We start from the raw sequence: 18188 nt of genomic DNA, 5'->3' as shown, positions 1-18188 counted from the left end.
TTGGTTGTGAGTTATAACATTAGAATGAAACTTAACATTTATTTTAGGAAATTTCTTACTCATACAATTATATCTTTTTAAAAATTGTTATTTTTAAATTTAAGAGAGATATGTGTTATTTTTTATAATTTTTTTTTTTTTATAATTGTTAGATGCATATGAAAAGTTTGTTTATTTGAAAATATATTAAGTTTTGAAATTATTACTCTTATTAAAGAATAACTAATACAACCTTTTAAAGATGAATAGTTATTCCTCATTTTGAAGAATAATTATTCATAAAAAATTATTATTCATTGTAATAAAAATATAATCAAACTAAAAAAATAATTAAATCATAAAAATAACAATTATTACAATTTACTAAACATATCCTAATAAAAGGCAAAGTCCATGCCATGCCTAATAATAATAATAATAATAATAATAAAAAGTCCGTGCCGTGCTTTAAAAAGTATGGAAAATGCCTGTAACACAACTTTTATACCATTTTTTTTCACGACTTATTACAACTTTTATAAAAGTATGGTCCGAAACTTCCAGGTCATGATAAAGTCATAAAGATGTGCAATTGACGGGTGCAGTGTTTGTCGTGTTTTACCCTCCTTTGATTCTTTATTTGTTTTTTTTCTTTGTCGCGAAAGAATCCCATTCTTTCCTCTCTTCTCGTTTTCTCTGCTTTGTTTCTTTCAGTTCCGTTTCCTTAACAGCACAAAGAAATTAAGAAGAAATTGAAGGGTTGCCGTGTTTACAAGTTTCGCAGTTGTATATAAGTGTGACTTCAGCTTCGTAATTTTCAGGTATCGCTGTTAATTTCAGTCGTACTGTGTTGCAATTTTTCATTCATTTGAAAGCAGATCTACAACATATCCTTAAACAAAACTATAATAAAGTTTCGATTTTTTGGGCGTTGTTGGGTAGAGGGAAGTCTATTTTAGTTTGTTTCTAAATTGGGTCTCGAAATACTATATTGAATTTACAATCTTTGAAGATTTGGGTTTATTTGGCGAGCGAAGCAAAAGTTTTTAAGAGTTATGGCAGTATCAATGGTTATTAGAGGGGCTACTCTTGGGGAAGCATTTGCAGAGGTCTTTGCGGTGTTATTTGACACAGTTAAGAAGGTGGGAAACAAAGACTGCTCCTTCAAACCCTATATTAAAAACCTCGAATCCACGCTAGATCGTTTATTGCCTATAGTCGAAGATTTAAAGCGATCAATCAACCAAATTGATCTCCCAGAAAAGAAAACAAAGAGCTTGATCGAAGAAATGAAGATAGGCGAGAAGCTAATTCGCAAGCGCTCGAAAATCCGGTGTTGGAACTGTTGTTTCAATTTCTGTTGCCCCCCCGAACTTTGCGAGTTGAACGAGGACATCGCAAGGTTCTGTAAGGATGATTTGGAAGCAAATAGTACAGGAAATGATGAGACGGAGATATCGATGAACTTGAATATTATTACTCTAGAAAAAGAGGATTCTTCGAACTTGGATAGGCCAAGGGCATTTTGTGCGGTTCGTAGACCCCCTAATTTTACGGTGGGGTTTGATATGCCAATGATGGAGTTGAAGACGCTGCTGTTGAAGGAGGAGGTGAAGCAGCTTCTATTGACCGCTCCTGCAGGATGCGGGAAGACCACATTAGTCCAAATGCTTAGCCAGGATAACCAAATTAAAGGTACTTCTTACACACAGCTAATCTCACACAAGTGTAAGTCTGTGTGCAATAAGGTGTGTGTAATAATCACCACCCTTAAAGGAGCCATTTTAATATTTAAAATCAATTATAAATATTTATTTGCAATTTATTCTTCTTGCTTTTTGTTATGTAGCAATATTAATAGAGTTTTTATATTTATGTTTTGCTAGTATCTACTTCTCAATTGATAATATCACTAATCCAAGATCTTCTTGTCAAGTAATCTATTTTAAGTAGGATTTTATCAATTTGAATTTTGAACATTTTATTTTTCGTGGAAACAACTATACCACGATTTGTTAGTAAAATTCTATAAGAGATAAACATATTTAGAAAGAATTTAGTTTTTGAGAGATGCTACGTCTACAACAATTTTACAATATTTTTACAACAAATCATAGGTGGTTAGTTATTATTGGTTCAAATTTGAAACTAATAGTAAGATTACTTTTTTGCCCCAATAATAATAACCAGTAACAATCTGCCACTTAGGATTTGTTGTAAAATTATTATAAAAATGTTGTAGACATAGCATTTCTCTTAGTTTTTTAGACAAAGTTTAGCTACAAAATTAATTATAGCTTAAACCTACAACCTTACTCAATATTATTTTATAAAAGGTGAATTTTGACAAATCTACTATTGAATTACATCTTTTTTGTATAACCTCTCATACTTGCAAAATTTCTAAAAAATTAAAAATCAATAGCTATATCATCAATAAATTGTTTAAATTGCAAATTTTTATAGTTTAAAATTATGCATAAAATATAAGCTTATAGATTATATAATAAATAATATCCGATTGACACAAAATTTAACATGTATATTAAAAGAGTAAAGAACATGAAATTCAACGGTTAAATTTTCAAAATATGTAATAGTTTTTATTTTATTGAGTAAGTTTGTAGCTTAAAGCTACTTATAAAAAAAAAAAAAGTTTGTAACTTAAAGTTACAACAAATTTTGTAGATAAAGTTTGTTCTAGTCTTTTTATATAATCAAAATTATTAGAGAACATATAAAGACAAAGTTTAGCTACAAAATTGACTGCAACCGTACTCAATATCTTTTTATTGAATATAAATTTTGACAAATCCACCTTATATCTTTCATACTTGCAAAATTTCTAGAAAATTAAAGATTAATAATCATGTCATCAATAAATCATTTAAATTGCAAGATTTTGTAATTTAAAATTATGCATAAAATATAATTTTATAAATTATATAATAAATAATATCCGACAGACACAAAATTTGACATGTATAATAAGAGCGTAAAAAACACGCAATTTAACGGTTAGATTTTTAAAATATGTAGTAATATTTATTTTATTGAGTAAAGTTGTGGCTTTAGGCTACAATCAGTTTTGTAGCTATATTTTGTTTAAACATATAATAACATCTTGGGGGGAGGGGGGGAAGGTTGGCCACTCCAAACTTCATAAATATTAGATTTTTACCCTTATAATTAACTTAAAGTTTTCAAAAGATGTGAAGTTGGCCATCAAAACTCTTCTTATTTCTTGTATGACACTTCTAAATTGGTTCAATATTTATATTTACTATTATTTTGGCCCCCAATCTCAAAATTCTAGTTTTGTCCATCCATGAGTCAAGTCACTAGTGAAGAAACAAGAAGGAACTCAACTAGTACAAAAAATGCACAAGCTCTTGTTACACAGAACATGGGTTGAAGCAAGGGTAGTGAACATAAGGGTAATGGCAAATCCATGGGAAGATCTTATACTAACACTGTGTTTGGTTGGGGTCAAAGCAGGGAGGATGGAAAACATAAGGAGGAAAATATTGTGGAAAATAGTGTTTTCCACTATTTGGCAAAAGAAGGAAAATGGGAAGGAAAGAAAACCCGGGAGAAAGTTTTCTCTCCCGAGCCCACAATTTTCATCCTCCCAAATCAGGAGGAAAATTTGGAGAGAAAAGTGAAAGCACTTTTACCCAAATACCCTCTCCCAACGTCTACAACAATCCAGCGCAGTAAAATAATCACCCAACCACCAAACCCAGCACCACTACCAAACACCGCAACCTAACACAGAAAACTAAAACATACCACAATCAAAACAAAAACACAAAACCCAATCCAAAGATTCGAAACACAAAAACAATCTTTCTCATAAGTCTAATGAAATTTGAACAATAAAATAAAACTAATCAAATCTAAACAAAAAAAAAAAAAAAAACATGTAGAACGCCGATCTGTGTAGAACGCCGATCTCCACTTCTCTGCTGGTGATCTATGTGTGTATGAGAGAAAATTTGTTTGTGTGAGTGAGAGAAAGAAAGAGAGAGCTTCTTGAATGCTTTGGAGTAGACGAAGAGAAGAAAAGAAAAAGGAAAAAAGAAAAATGAAGAGAGCACTAGTGGAGTAAACGAAGAGAAGAAAAGAAAAAAAGTAAAGTGAAGAGAGCTCAGACCAAGTGCCAGAGAACAAAAGAAAAAAGAAAAGTGAAGATAGAGATAAGGGAAAAGTGTGGAGGAGAAAAAAAGAGGAAAAAAGAAAAGAAAAGAAATGTGTGGATGAAAAAAAAAAAAAAAAAGATAAGGGAAAAATAAAATAAAGAAGAAGAAATTAAAATTGAGAAATGTCACTATAATATTTTCACAATAAATCTTAAGTGGTGAGTTGTTACCAACCAATACTGATGAAAAAAATATATTTAAGTGATGTGTTCAAATTAAAATCAGTAATAACTTACCACATATGATTTATTGTGAAAATATTGTAAAATGTTAAGGACATAACACTTCTCATTAAAATTAGATGAATGAAAGAAGATTGAAAAAGAAACATTGAGGAAAGAATGAAGAAATAATATTTAAATGTGATAGAGAAAATGATAGAGAGTTTGTTGGAAAGTGTATTTGAAAAATTAGATAAGCAAAAGGTAAAATAAACTGTTCACACTCCAAACAATACAAAAATTTAAAGAGCTTGCTAGAGATGCTCTTAGATGGGGGTAGGTGGGAAATAATAGAAAAATAGAAAAGAAATATTATTTTAATAATAATAAAAAGTGTGTATAACAGATAAATTGATGGGGTATTTTGTAAAAATGATGGTGTAAAATAGAAAAGGTAAGTTTTTTTTGTGTAAAAGAGATGGAATTTTTTAAACAGACTGATGCGGTTGCTCTTATCACTTTTGCCTCTTAACGTCCAGCAGTCCAAGTTCTCTTCTCTTTTTTCTTTTTTTTCTCAATGTGACTTGATCAAGTTGTACATTATTGTAATTTTTACATTATAATAATAAAAATAATAACATAAATTTATATATATAATGTGGTAAATTTTATATTATTTAATGAGTACAAATAAATCTATTTTTTACCTATTATGTAACAAGGGTATAATAGTCAATTTATATAAATTATATTTTCCATCTTTCCCTTTTTCTCTCAAATCAAACAAAAGAGTTTTCCACCCTCTTACTTTTCCACCCCTCCAACCAAACACACAAGAGTGAAAACTAAATATTTTCTATCCTCCTACTTTTTTATCCTCCCACAATTTTCCATCCTCCCATTTTTCTACTCCTCTAACCAAACGGACCCTAAAGAGAAATCTGATGAGAAAGGAAAATGATTTCATCATGGTAAAAAATGCCATACGAAAATGAATTATTGTGCATGGAAAAGATAACAAAAAGAGGCAAATGATCAAAAGAAAGATTATGACAAGAATATAATGGCTACTTGCTCAGGTAAATAAGTAATGGTTCTCTCTTGGGGGAAGGACGAGTGCTTGCATGTTGGGGAGGAAATTGAGTGGGTTATTCTGCTTCCATCCATTGTACTCCTAACAAGGAGTTCTTTACATAGATGGTTGGAGACTTTGGTTTTGTGAAGATGAGCAACCGAAGTTATTCGAAGATTGTGAGAATTGGTGATAGTTGCATCTAAAGCAATGTCGGTTGTAGATTGACTTTGAAGGTTGTGCAACATGTTCCTGAACTGTGTCTTCATCTTATTTCCATATCCACATTGGATAAGCTGGGCTATGACAATTACTTTAGTAATGGAAGATGTAAACTTAACCAGGGGTCATTTATGGTGGCTAAAGGCAAGCTTTGTCGCACTTTCTACAAGACACTTGTGAAAGTGTGTAGAGATGTATTATATGTTGTGAAAGATGAATCATCAAACTTGAGGTACAAAAGGTTGACTCATATAAGCTATAAAGGGTTTCAAATTTTAGCAAAGAAGTCTCTTATTCCCTTTAATTTCTAAGGGTAAAACACTAAACCCTGGTTATCATTGTCTTTTCGGTAAACAACATAAAGTTTCTTTTGCTATATCCTCACAAAAGAAATCTAATTATTTGGAATTAGTCTACTTTGATTTTTGAGGTCCCATTGAGGTGGAGTATTTGGGTGCCAATAGGTATTTTGTCACATCTATTGATGATGCATCAAGGAAGATGTGGGGAATTTGTTGAAGAGAAAAGACCAAGTGTTCAGCCATTTCAACAATTTCAAGCTATGGTTAATTAGAGAGACATAGAAACTATTGAAGTGTCTCTGTACTAATAACGAGTGAAAGTACACACACAAGCACTCAAAGGCTGTTGTTTAGAGCATAGAATAAGGCATGCTAAGACAGTTCATGGCATGACTTTCAAACCTAGACCATTCCAAGAATTGGAAAATAGAGAAATTCAAGGTTCTTAAGGTCAACCAAGGTTCATTAACTAAGCCTTATTCCCAAATTTTGGTGGTTGGCTATGAATTGTCAAAAAGCTAACTATGATTGACCACTTGTATTCTTTTCCATCATTTTATTTTGTCCGAAGTCATATTCTCTATCACCACCTTAATTAACATGTCATTTCAAGAGATGATTAAAAAAAAAGAAAAGCAATTCCCATATCTTTATAATTGTGTTGATTCTCACAAATTAATTTTTTGCTCACTTCTCACCCTTTCCTGTGATTGGGATTGGGAATTTTGTTCATGACTTGGCCATTATGCAGAAATGGACCCAGGTGAGGGCCCGAACCCCCCTTGGTCCAAAATTTTTATTTTTTTTAGTTATTATATATTTTATTTTTTGTAATTGGGCCCCCATTCCAAAACCTTAGGCCCCCTTCTCCCCAATCAGCCTAGCAAACCTAATTCAAATAACAACTATCCAACTTAAAAACTTAACAAAAACAATAAAAACATTCACAATGGTGATTGGAATTTATACCAAAAAAAAATCTATTTTACCACCAAAAAACTAAAAAATCATGTGCTATTAGAGAAGCTAAAGCTAAATATCCTACAACTACAATAAACTGGTATAGATACTAGTTGATTATAGCAAGTTAAAAATAAAATACAATATTTTATTAAAATTATATCTCTTCCTTCAATGTAAAAACTCAAATTCTCTATTCTTTTATTATTTTAATGAGTTGTTTATATTATTTTAAATGAAGTGATAAAAAAAAATAGAACATTTTATATTGGGTGTATTATAAAGTAAAGTGCTAAAATAGATAAAGTAGCTATTTGAGATATTAAAAGTTAAAACTTTTAACACCACTACTGTGAATGCTTTAACTCCAATAAATTATAAAATAAATAAAATAAAATAAAATAAAAAACCTAGCAAGCCTAGTATTATAATAAAAAACTTTTTTTTTTTTGTCTTTGTTGGTAGATGATTGCATCTTAATATATTTAGAAACAACGATTTTGTGTATTTATAATTTTTTAATACTATGTGGATGCCTATTTGGAATTTTTTTTTTTTTTTCTTCTTTATACTTTGGCTCCCACTAGCTTAAAATCTTGGTTCATCCCTGCCATTATGTGAGTTTTTTTGTATAATGTTATGAGACATGAAATGTGCCTCTAAGGCTGTTGTCTAACTACATTGTTTTTGGATATATAGGCATGTTTACGAACAATATTCTCTTTGTCAACGTTTCTAAAACTCCCAACGTGAAGGTCATTGTACAAAACCTATTTAGTTATAAGGGTATTCAGCCTAAGTATCAAATTCAAAGTGATGAAGAAGCAATCTACCTGCTACCACTAATGTTGAAACATATTGGACCTAATCCTATATTGTTGATCCTGGATGATGTCTGGCTTGGATCAGAATTCCTTCTTGAAAAGTTTAAGTTTAATATTCCAAATTACAAGATTTTGGTTACTTCAAGAACTGCATTTCCAAGATTTAAACATACATATAACTTGAAACAACTAAATGAAGTGGATGCAATGAATCTTTTTTGTCGTTCAGCATTCCTACAGGATGAAAGCTCTTACATTCCAGAAGAAGATATCAAAAAGGTACTTGGTGAATCTGATATATATATATATATATATCTATCATAAGATATACATTTTTTTTATGGGTATACAGATAATACCAAATGTACTTCGCCAAAATCATTATTCCTACTTATACATAATTTTTAGCTTGCTTTGTTTTGTTTCCAATAACCCTACTTTCCAAAACGAGACTGCAAAGAAGGGGGAAAATTTTGTCACACAAACTTTGTTTTCATATTTCTGAACAGTTAATGTCGTTTAGATAATTTAAATTTTGGCAAAAGATTACCCTTGTTGAACTTTGAGCAATAATTGAGTTTATTTGGTTCCTTGAATTGCAGATAGTAAGAGGTTGTGGGGGGTGCCCATTGGCCCTTAAAATGATTGGTGGCTCACTGTGTGGACAACATGCAGTGGTATGGCACAGTAGACTCTTGAAATGGTCTGATGGTCATTTTTTTTTCAATTCTGATACTGAGTTGCTTCCTCATCTTCAAAAAAGCCTAGAATTTCCGGATGACAAGATCATTATCAAAGAGTGCTTCTTGGACCTATGTTCATTTTGGGCAGAACAAAGGATCCCTGCTACTACCCTTATTGATATGTGGGCAGAATTATACGAACTAGATGGCATCCACGCGATTGCCTATTTGCAAGAACTCACCATTCGAAATCTGGCTAAACTTGTGATGACAAGGTATGCTAGCTTTTTATGACCTTTTATGGCTTAATTAACTTTCAATGGTAATTGATAATTTGTTATTATAGTTCGTTTGACCTGTCGGCGGCCAAATTTGGACTTTTTATTCCATTGATGTGAAATGTGATTATAACAAAGAGCTAGAAAAAAAGAAACTTATACCAAAGTAAAAACAATAAGAAATTTCAATTACTCAACCCAGGAAAAGAGAGGGATTTCAACTTTTATTAGTCTATAACTTTAGGGAAATTTTCCATTAATTAACGTGATTTTGGTAAAAATTTAGTTAGTTGGCATGTTTTTGAAACATTTTAGCGAACTAGAATCTGGAGCCTTAAAGGTTTGAATTTAATGAGGAAACTCAAGTCTTAGAGACTCGAGTTCTAAGTTAATGTGGATAAATAATCCACGTAGAGACTCGAGTTCCATAGAGCATGAGTAAGAAGCAAGCCGAGACCAAGGAGGAGGAGGAGGAGAAGAAGAAGAAGAAGATCTAAAGAAGAAGAAGAAAAAGATCAATGGCGACCGCTCATGATGATAGCTCTTTGTTAGGATTTTAGATCCCAATTGTCTCAGATTTTATCAAATTTTAACCCAATAATTAATTAGATTAACTATGCAATAGATCTAATCTAAACAAACATCAAACAAGCATAGATCACATGAACACCAAGAATGATGACCTAGGAAAACTTTTGAAACTGTGGTTTCAAAATTAAAAACTTTGGGAGAATTTAACCTAAACAATCCTCAAAACAACATTTCACTAATAGAATGAAAGTTTATACAATAGATTTAACCTTAAATCTACTGCTACCTCATGTAATACTTACTCATGTGACCACACGCAGCTCCAGATTCATGGCCTCTTCTACTATGAAATTGTTGCACGCAAACGCACATGTTTGTGACTTTGAGACTCCACTCAAAAGTTTAGATCAACTATAGTTGATTTGATTTCAGCAACTTTCTTCTAAAGTCAAATTTGTTGTTTGCACAAGGTCTCTAGCTATAACTTCAAAAGGATTTGAAAAACTTCAAATCTGTGTACAAAACACTCCCTCTTGAATTGTTTAAAAAGTGCTCTAGGGTTTTTATTTAAACATCCTTAAGATCCATCAAAACTCTAGATCCAATAGCTAAGAAAGAAAGTGAGTACAAATCTCGATTGGTCGAGATGTGCATCTCAATCAGTTGAGATAAATGAGACTATTTCTGCACTTATCTTTTATTCCTTGAGTCTTCAATTGTGCAGAACTTCATCTATCTTGTTTTTGAATATATCTAGACTAAACATTAGACAAAAACTAAGTTCTAAAGGTTACAATTTGTTCATGGTTGCCAACCTAAAAATATAGACTTTACAATCTCCCCTTTTGGTAATCCATGACAAATCCAACATAGAATTAAGACTCAAAACAATTAGCCATAAACTAACAACTCTACAAACTTAACATACTTCTAGAAAGCTACAAAAAGAAAAACATATGCCTTGAATATAGAGTGTATCTGTCTTTCCTGAAGCACTAAAGAAACACATAAATGCATGTGTGTATAAAAATATAGACAGATAAAAAAATATAATGACAATGCTAAAAAGAAACTACAAACAATTTGAACAAAAGCATTAGTGAAGCATACTTAGCCTAATACCAAATGTTGAAGTAAACATAACCAAGGCTAAATAAATAGGTACAAAACCATAAACATGTTCTCCCCCTTAACAAAATATCTCCCCCTCAAAATAACATCTCCCACAAAATATCTCCCCCTAGGTACAAAACCATAAACATGTTCTCCCCCTTAACAAAACATCTCCCCCCTCAAAATAACATCTCCCCCCTTTTGTCATGATAGACAAGGGGACCACTCATCATCATCACTATGATTAGGAGCAATAGCACCACCAAGACCAAAAGAAGAAGCACTACCAAAAGGTCTAACCACCCTTCTTAAATCATCAATATCATCAGCCATGTAAGGTGCAAGAGCCAAAAAAAAAAGAAAAAAGAATGAATGCTCTTAAACATGGAGTCAAAGAGGAGTGAGACAAGAATAAAAAAAGGTCCAAAAATCTGGACTGCAGATTTTATACCTGAGGGTTGATCAGTTGAGCTGGTGTCAAGCAAGCAAAGACGTCAAGATCACTTTCTAGGCATCTTTCGATTAGTCGAAGCTGTTGAGCTCAGCTATCGAAAGTTTCAATTGGTCGAGGTAGGTGTCTAGAGCACAGAGACCAGAAGATGATTAAAGAAGATAATTTTCATGAGAAATGAGAAAAAATGCTCAGGAAAAGATGAAAAAAATGCCAAAAAAAAAAACTACAAAAAAATGAACATGATATGCTACAACATGCATAGAAACACTTAGAAAGAAGTTCACACAATCTCAACTTAGAAAGCACTTAATTTTGCATATACTCAAGAATAATGAACTCAAAGGTTAAGTAATCAAAAAATTAATCAAACTGAGTACCCAATTTAGCAAGGAATATGCTTGAGTGTGTGAATCACTAGTCAGTGTACAAGATTTGTCACTTCTGAGATAAACGACTACAAACATACAATTTAATTAAATGACTTATATCACATCTGCTTAATGGGGACCATCACCTTTAAGGTACGTCATATGAATCCCACATCTTCTAAATGACTTCTTCCAATCAAAGACATGTGCAAAAAAAAATTAAGCTTTATGCTACTAGCACAATCAAGAGCATACATTTTTATAGAAAATTTTTATTAAGCCCATACAATTTTTATTTTATTTTACCCTTTACTTTTTCTAAAGTGATATGCATCCCTTATTAGCACAGGTTTTTCATTTTAGCACTAGGGTATTTTGAGTGGCAAACACAAGTGGTGAGATGATTATTTATGCCTTTCTCTCAAGATTTTTTAGTCCTTTCCATCAAAGAGAGTGATAATAGACTTAACTAATTTAATCATAGATATTTAATCGAGTATCATACAAAATCTAACACTTGGTTAACTGACATAGTGTGTGCATTAAGAGTGCTCAACCAAGCAATAGAGGGTACACATGTAAGAAGAATCAATTTCTTAACTACCCCATAAGTATATGTACTTTCAGGCACACAACGCAAAACCAAATAATTTTGTATTTTTTTATTTTTCAATTTTTGTTCTTTTTCTTGTTGAAAATAAGCAACAAAAATGCAAAGCAAAAAAATACTAATGCACAAATGATTCCTAGCATATATGAAATGCATGAAGCACAACAAGGAATCAAAAAAAAAAAAAAAAAAAAAGTGTCCTACAGAAGATTGAAAGAATTCTACTACCAAAAGGTCTAACCACCCTTCTTAAATCATCAATATCATCAGCCATGTAAGGTGCAAGAGCCAAAAAAAAAAAAAAAAAAAGAATGCTCTTAAACATGGAGTCAGAGGAGTGAGACAAGAATAAAAAAAGGTCCAAAAATCTAGACTGCAGATTTTATACCTAAGGGTTGATCAGTTGAGCTGGTGTCGAGCTAGGTGTCAAGCAAGCAAAGACTTCAAGATCACTTTCTAGGCATCTTTCGATTAGTCGAAGCTGTCGAGCTCAGCTATCGAAAGTCTCAATTGGTCAAGGTAGGTGTCTAGAGCACAAAGACCAGAAGATGATTAAAGAAGATAATTTTCATGAGAAATGAGAAAAAATGCTCAGGAAAAGATGAAAAAAATGCCAAAAAAAAAAACTACAAAAAAATGAACATGATATGCTACAACATGCATAGAAACACTTAGAAAGAAGTTCACACAATCTCAACTCAGAAAGCACTTAATTTTGCATATACTCAAGAATAATGAACTCAAAGGTTAAGTAATCAAAAAATTAATCAAACTGAGTACCCAATTTAGCAAGGAATATGCTTGAGTGTGTGAATCACTAGTCAGTGTACAAGATTTGTCACTTCTGAGATAAACGACTACAAACATACAATTTAATTAAATGAATTATATCACATCTGCTTAATGGGGACCATCACCTTTAAGGTACATCATATGAATCTCACATCTTCTAAATGACTTCTTCCAATCAAAGACATGTGCAAAAAAAAATTAAGCTTTATGCTACTAGCACAGTCAAGAGCATACATTTTTATAGAAAATTTTTATTAAGCCCATACAATTTTTATTTTATTTTACCCTTTAATTTTTCTAAAGTGATATGCATCCCTTATTAGCACAGGTTTTTCATTTTAGAACTAGGGTATTTTGAGTGGCAAACACAAGTGGTGAGATGATTATTTATGCCTTTCTCTCAAAATTTTTTAGTCCTTTCCATCAAAGAGAGTGATAATAGACTTAACTAATTTAATCATAGATATTTAATCGAGTATCATACAAAATCTAACACTTGGTTAACTGACATAGTGTGTGCATTAAGAGTGCTCAACCAAGCAATAGAGGGTACACATGTAAGAAGAATCAATTTCTTAACTACCCCTTGAGTATATGTACTTTCAGGCACACAACACAAAACCAAATAATTTTGTATTTTTTTATTTTTCAATTTTTGTTCTTTTTCTTTTTGAAAATAAGCAACAAAAATGCAAAGCAAAAAAATACTAATGCACAAATGATTCCTAGCATATATGAAATGCATGAAGCACAACAAGGAATCAAAAAAAAAAAAAAAAGGTGTCCTACAGAAGATTGAAAGAATTCAAATAGAGGACAAACATAAAGCCAATTAAGTCTTTAGATCCTTCCCCACCCACACAGCATGAACCTTTTGCTGTGAAGATGAAGAGGCCCAAATCCTTGAAAGGACGGGGAGTCCCTTGAAACCGAGTTAGAAAGCTCAAAGCTTTTAATAACTCTTTAACCAATGGTATAGGATCATGTACCTCTGACAATTTAGACACTCGCTTTTCAGGATGAACCTTGAAATAGTTAGGGCGAGTGTGACCAGGAACACCACTATAGTGACAAACATGAGTAGACTTAGGTCTACTTTGCTCTCTTGAAGTCATTTTAGCTTTGACTTCAGATTAAGATCTTAGCTGCAAACAATTAGGTCTAATGTGACCAACCAATCCACAATGGTGACAAGTATGAACAAATTCAAATTTTCCTTTATGCTTAAGACAAGATTTCTTAACAAGATACACCACATCCTTTTCGACCTCATCCTCATCCGATGATTCTTAAGCTTCCATTCTCTCATTGATCGTCACAAAGCTCTCAGTAGTAATTGTAGAATTTTTCTCAATCTTTGAGTCCTCCATCTTTTCCCCCATGTTAAACTTCCTAATTACCACCTCATTCAGCTTCCTATAAAATGAGTCGAATGACTCATCTTCACTCATCTTCACCTCTTTGAAGCATGCGGTAAGCATCTGCAACTTGGTGTCCTTCACCTTCTTGGTGCCTTCATAGGTCGTCTCCAAGATTTGGCATACCTCCTTGGCAATTGTAACGTGAGAAATCTTGTGAAACTCATCTGGAGAAACACCATAGAAAATAGTATTTAGTGTCTTGCTATTAGCATTAGCTACCGCAAGGATTGCCTTATCCTATATGGATTTAGCAGCGTCCAACCCAATCCATCCTATATCTACAGTATCTCAAACACTCTCATCAATTGAACATAGGAATTCTCTCATACGGACTTTCCAAAATGCATAATTGATTCCATCAAAATATGAAGGAGCATTAAGAGATTGAGATCGATCTATCTCAAAAGGGGTCAAGGATCGCACTTAGGTAATTAAACCACAACAAGTGCACCCGCTCTGATACCAATTGAAAGTTCAATTACTGTGTAAAACACCAATGAACATTTAGACCCCCAAATATAAAATTACCAACACAAGCTTATAATCAAATAATATATGTATGAAAAATGAAATATAAGCTAGATCCAAATTGGTAACACACTCTAAACCATAATTAATAACCAACACAGCAGTAATTAAAAGGTAAAGAGAAAAGGAAGAAAGATGCAAACACAAAAATAACATGACGATGTATTATCGAAGAGGAAACCGAAGTACTCGGCGTAAAACATCTCCGCCGTCCTCCAAGCGGTTAATAATCCACTAGAGAATAAAGTTATGATATATGAATAGCAGAAAACCCTCCAAGCCTAATCTACCCAGTGCATCTAAGCCCTCCAAGCTTCTTGCTGCAACAGGGTTACCCCGAACCTTGTCTTTTCTAGCTTATCAAATCCCGCAATAGCCCATGCATCAACCAAAATGAATTGGTCCCTTCTGAACTGCTTCCCAAGCACTAAAATACCTCCTCACTAATATGGGTATAGTGAGATAAGGATTTTACTAAATGTATCTCTCAATGATATATCAATGGAGAGGGTGAGAATAGAGGAATTTAGAGAATCAAAGAATGAAGATTGTGGATGAGTCAATCTTGTTTTTTTTTCTAGGATTTCTCTCTCAAATTCTCTCTAGAAACTCTCTACATTTCGTGGGTATAAGGGTGTTTATAGTAGGGTATATGAGGAATGCAAAAAGTCATGTGTCAACCAAACAGGGCATTCTGGCAACTCAACCTCGCAACTGAATGAGTCAGAGTTAGAGTCGCGAACTAACTGTCTAGTCAGACTGAAAGTTGTCCTGTAGTGCTCCAACTGTCATGACCCTTCAACTCCCTGCATGCTTCACATGTGTTCCACTTTGGCGACTTGCCAGTCGTGAGCCAGTTGCGAGATCTAGTCACGAGGCCCTTCTTGAGTGCACACATCTTGAGTTTTCTTCACACTCTCTCACACACTACCCTTACATAAATCCCACCTAAATACAGAATATCTAATTACTAAATTACAAGCAAATTTGGCACGAAATAAGGCCAACACATAATTGAATTAATTCAACCTTAAAAGTAAGATCATGCACATTAAGACAATTAGCAATTTCCATGATAGCAGGGGTCAAGGATCACACTCTAGACAAATAGTCCTATCAAAATGTATTTGCTCTAATACCAATTGTTAGGGTTTTAGACCTGAGTTGTCTCAGATTTTAGCAAATTTTAACCCAATACTTAATTAGATTAATTATGCAATAGATCTTATTTAAACAAACATCAAACAAGCATAAATCACATGAACACCAAGAATGATGACTTAGGAAAACTTTTGAAACTATGGTTTCAAAGTAAAAAACCTAAGGAAGATTTAACCTAAACAATCCTTAAGACATCATTTTACTAATAGAATGAAAGTTTATACAATAGACTTAACCCTAAATCTACTGCTATCTTATGTAGTATTTACTTACGTGACTACACGCAACTCCAAATCCACAGACTCTTCTACTATGAAACTATTGCACACAAACGCACATGTTTATGACTTTGAGACTCCACTCAAAGGTTTAGATCAACTGTGGTTGATTTGATTTCAACTACTTTCTTCTAAAGCCAGATATGTTGTTTGCTTAAGCTCTCCAGCTGTAGCTTCAAAAGGGTTTGGAAAACTCCAAATTTGTGTACAAAACACTCCATCTTGAATTGTTTAAAACATGCTCTAGGGTTTTCATTTAAATATCCTTACGATCCATCAAAAACCTAGATCCAAAGGCTAAGAAAGAAAGTGAGATTTCAAATCTATATGAATCTTGATCAATCAAGATGTGCATCTCAATCGGGTGAGATTGTTTCTGCACTCATCTTTTCTTACTTCCTTAAGTCTTCAATTGTGCAAAAGAAGCAGAACTTCATTTTTCTTGTTTCTAAATATTTCTAGACTAAATACTAGACAAAAACTAAGTTCTAATGTTACAATTTGTTCATAGTTGCCAACCTAAAAATATAGACTTTATACTCTTTATCATCAGATCAAAACACCAATTATTTTTTGGTGTAAACAGAAATTGAATCTTAGATCTCTTATTCAACCATCAGAAACTTTATCAATTGAACTAAAAAAAAATTACCACCTTGATGCAGGGAATTGCTACTAGCAATATTTATTTGTTCATTCATTTTATTCTTTATTCTTTTATTCCAATCTCTCTCATCTTAGCATCTCATTCTACGTCATCTCTCTGTCTCTGTGAAATATGGTAAAACCAAAATTAAAAGGGAGGGTGAGGGTTTGAAATTGAATTAATATTAAAAAAAAAAAAAAAAAAAGAAGGAAGGGGTTCTCAAGTAGTGGTAACAAGGGCGAATAGAATAGAGGCAAAGTTGCAATCAGCACGGGAAGCCATTGCTTTGGAGATCAACGACATGTCATACCAGCATGATGGGCATGCCGTCATCAGAGCCAACACTGCAGAAGGCCAAAGTGAGATTCACTTCAACATGGATTTTTTCTTCCACATCAGATTACTACCACTTGCAACTCTAGGCTTAGAGACTCAAGTTCCTTCACTAAAATCGAGTTTCAAAGCTTCAAGATTCTAGTTTGCAAAATAATTTTGCAAACTTGACGACTAATTAAATTGTTCCAAAAATAATGTTAAATGGAAAATTTTCCCTATAACTTCCTGTAATTATATTCTTAATTTTGTTGGATATTAAAAAATAGATAAATATGTGTGTGTGTGTGTGTGTGTGGAAAATGAATTTTTTCAAATATTTTCTAAGCTTTTAATTTGCCCATTCACCAGGAAAGATGCAAGTGAGGTCAATCACTATTACAATGAAGACTTTGTCACACAACATCATATTTTTAGAGAGCTTGCTCTGCATCAAAGTAGCCAAGAGCCTATGGACAACGGCTAAGACTGATTATGAACATAAGTGGAAACAATCTACCAAAGTGGTGGATGGAAAAGAAACAACAACTCATCAATGCACGCCTATTATCTATCTCAACTGGTTGGCACTTTCTCTCTCCCAAATACACATGCATACACATACACATTATGTAACCTACATAATATCGAGTGCTAATCACATCATAATACAATCAGGGGCAAAGGGAAGGGGGGGGGGGGAGGGAGGGGAGTGGTTAGAGGGGGTCGTGAGCCCCTTGACCTTTCAAAAATCCATCCTCATATTTTTGGTAAAAAATTTATCTTTACATATAAATTAAATAATGGTCCCCCTAGATTTTTACCGAAAACATGTAACACATTTATTTAGATGACTAATACATCATTTTTTTTATACAAGATAAAAATTATACTTTAGTCTAATCTAAGTGTATATGTGTGTGAAACTCCCTTCAAGAGATTTGAACTCCACCCTTACCCCTTACACCCCACAAGCACTAACACATCATTTTTGTTTCCTCTAATTACTCTTATACTATGAATAACTCATTAATTCAAAATGTATTTAATGTATTTCATAAAAATAGGAAAAATTTATATAATATTAATGCCTATTTCTTTTCTCTAATCACTCTTATAACATAATAGTATATCCAAGAAATATATAAGTAAATCTTTTTAGTAAAAACTTCTTTATTATTATAATTTTTCATTTAGAAAAGGCAAAGTTTACCTACGAAATTGATTGCAACCTAAACCTACAACCTTACTCAATAAAATTAGAAATATGAAGGGTTTTTTTTTTTTTTTT

The 18188-nt window shown here is 32.6% G+C and overlaps 1 protein-coding gene across 1 annotated transcript in view; it reads left to right on the top strand.

The window, feature by feature from the left end:
- The first annotated feature begins 554 nt into the window (after positions 1-554).
- The window catches only part of LOC112040527 (probable disease resistance protein At5g66900), a 25106-nt gene continuing 7472 nt past the window's right edge, over positions 555-18188 (top strand). The window contains 5 exon segments of the mRNA XM_024073413.2: positions 555-1674; positions 7598-8001; positions 8325-8680; positions 17270-17361; positions 17364-17480. Coding sequence (XP_023929181.2) covers positions 1035-1674; positions 7598-8001; positions 8325-8680; positions 17270-17361; positions 17364-17480 — 1609 coding nt within the window. The 5' untranslated portion in view covers positions 555-1034.

Source organism: Quercus suber, unplaced genomic scaffold (genome assembly GCF_002906115.3).
Source record: "Quercus suber isolate HL8 unplaced genomic scaffold, Cork oak 2.0 scaffold_92, whole genome shotgun sequence".
Classification (NCBI taxonomy): Eukaryota; Viridiplantae; Streptophyta; class Magnoliopsida; order Fagales; family Fagaceae; genus Quercus; species Quercus suber.
The sequence above is the reverse complement of the archived record's forward strand: the minus strand, read 5'-3'. Positions and strand labels throughout refer to the sequence as shown.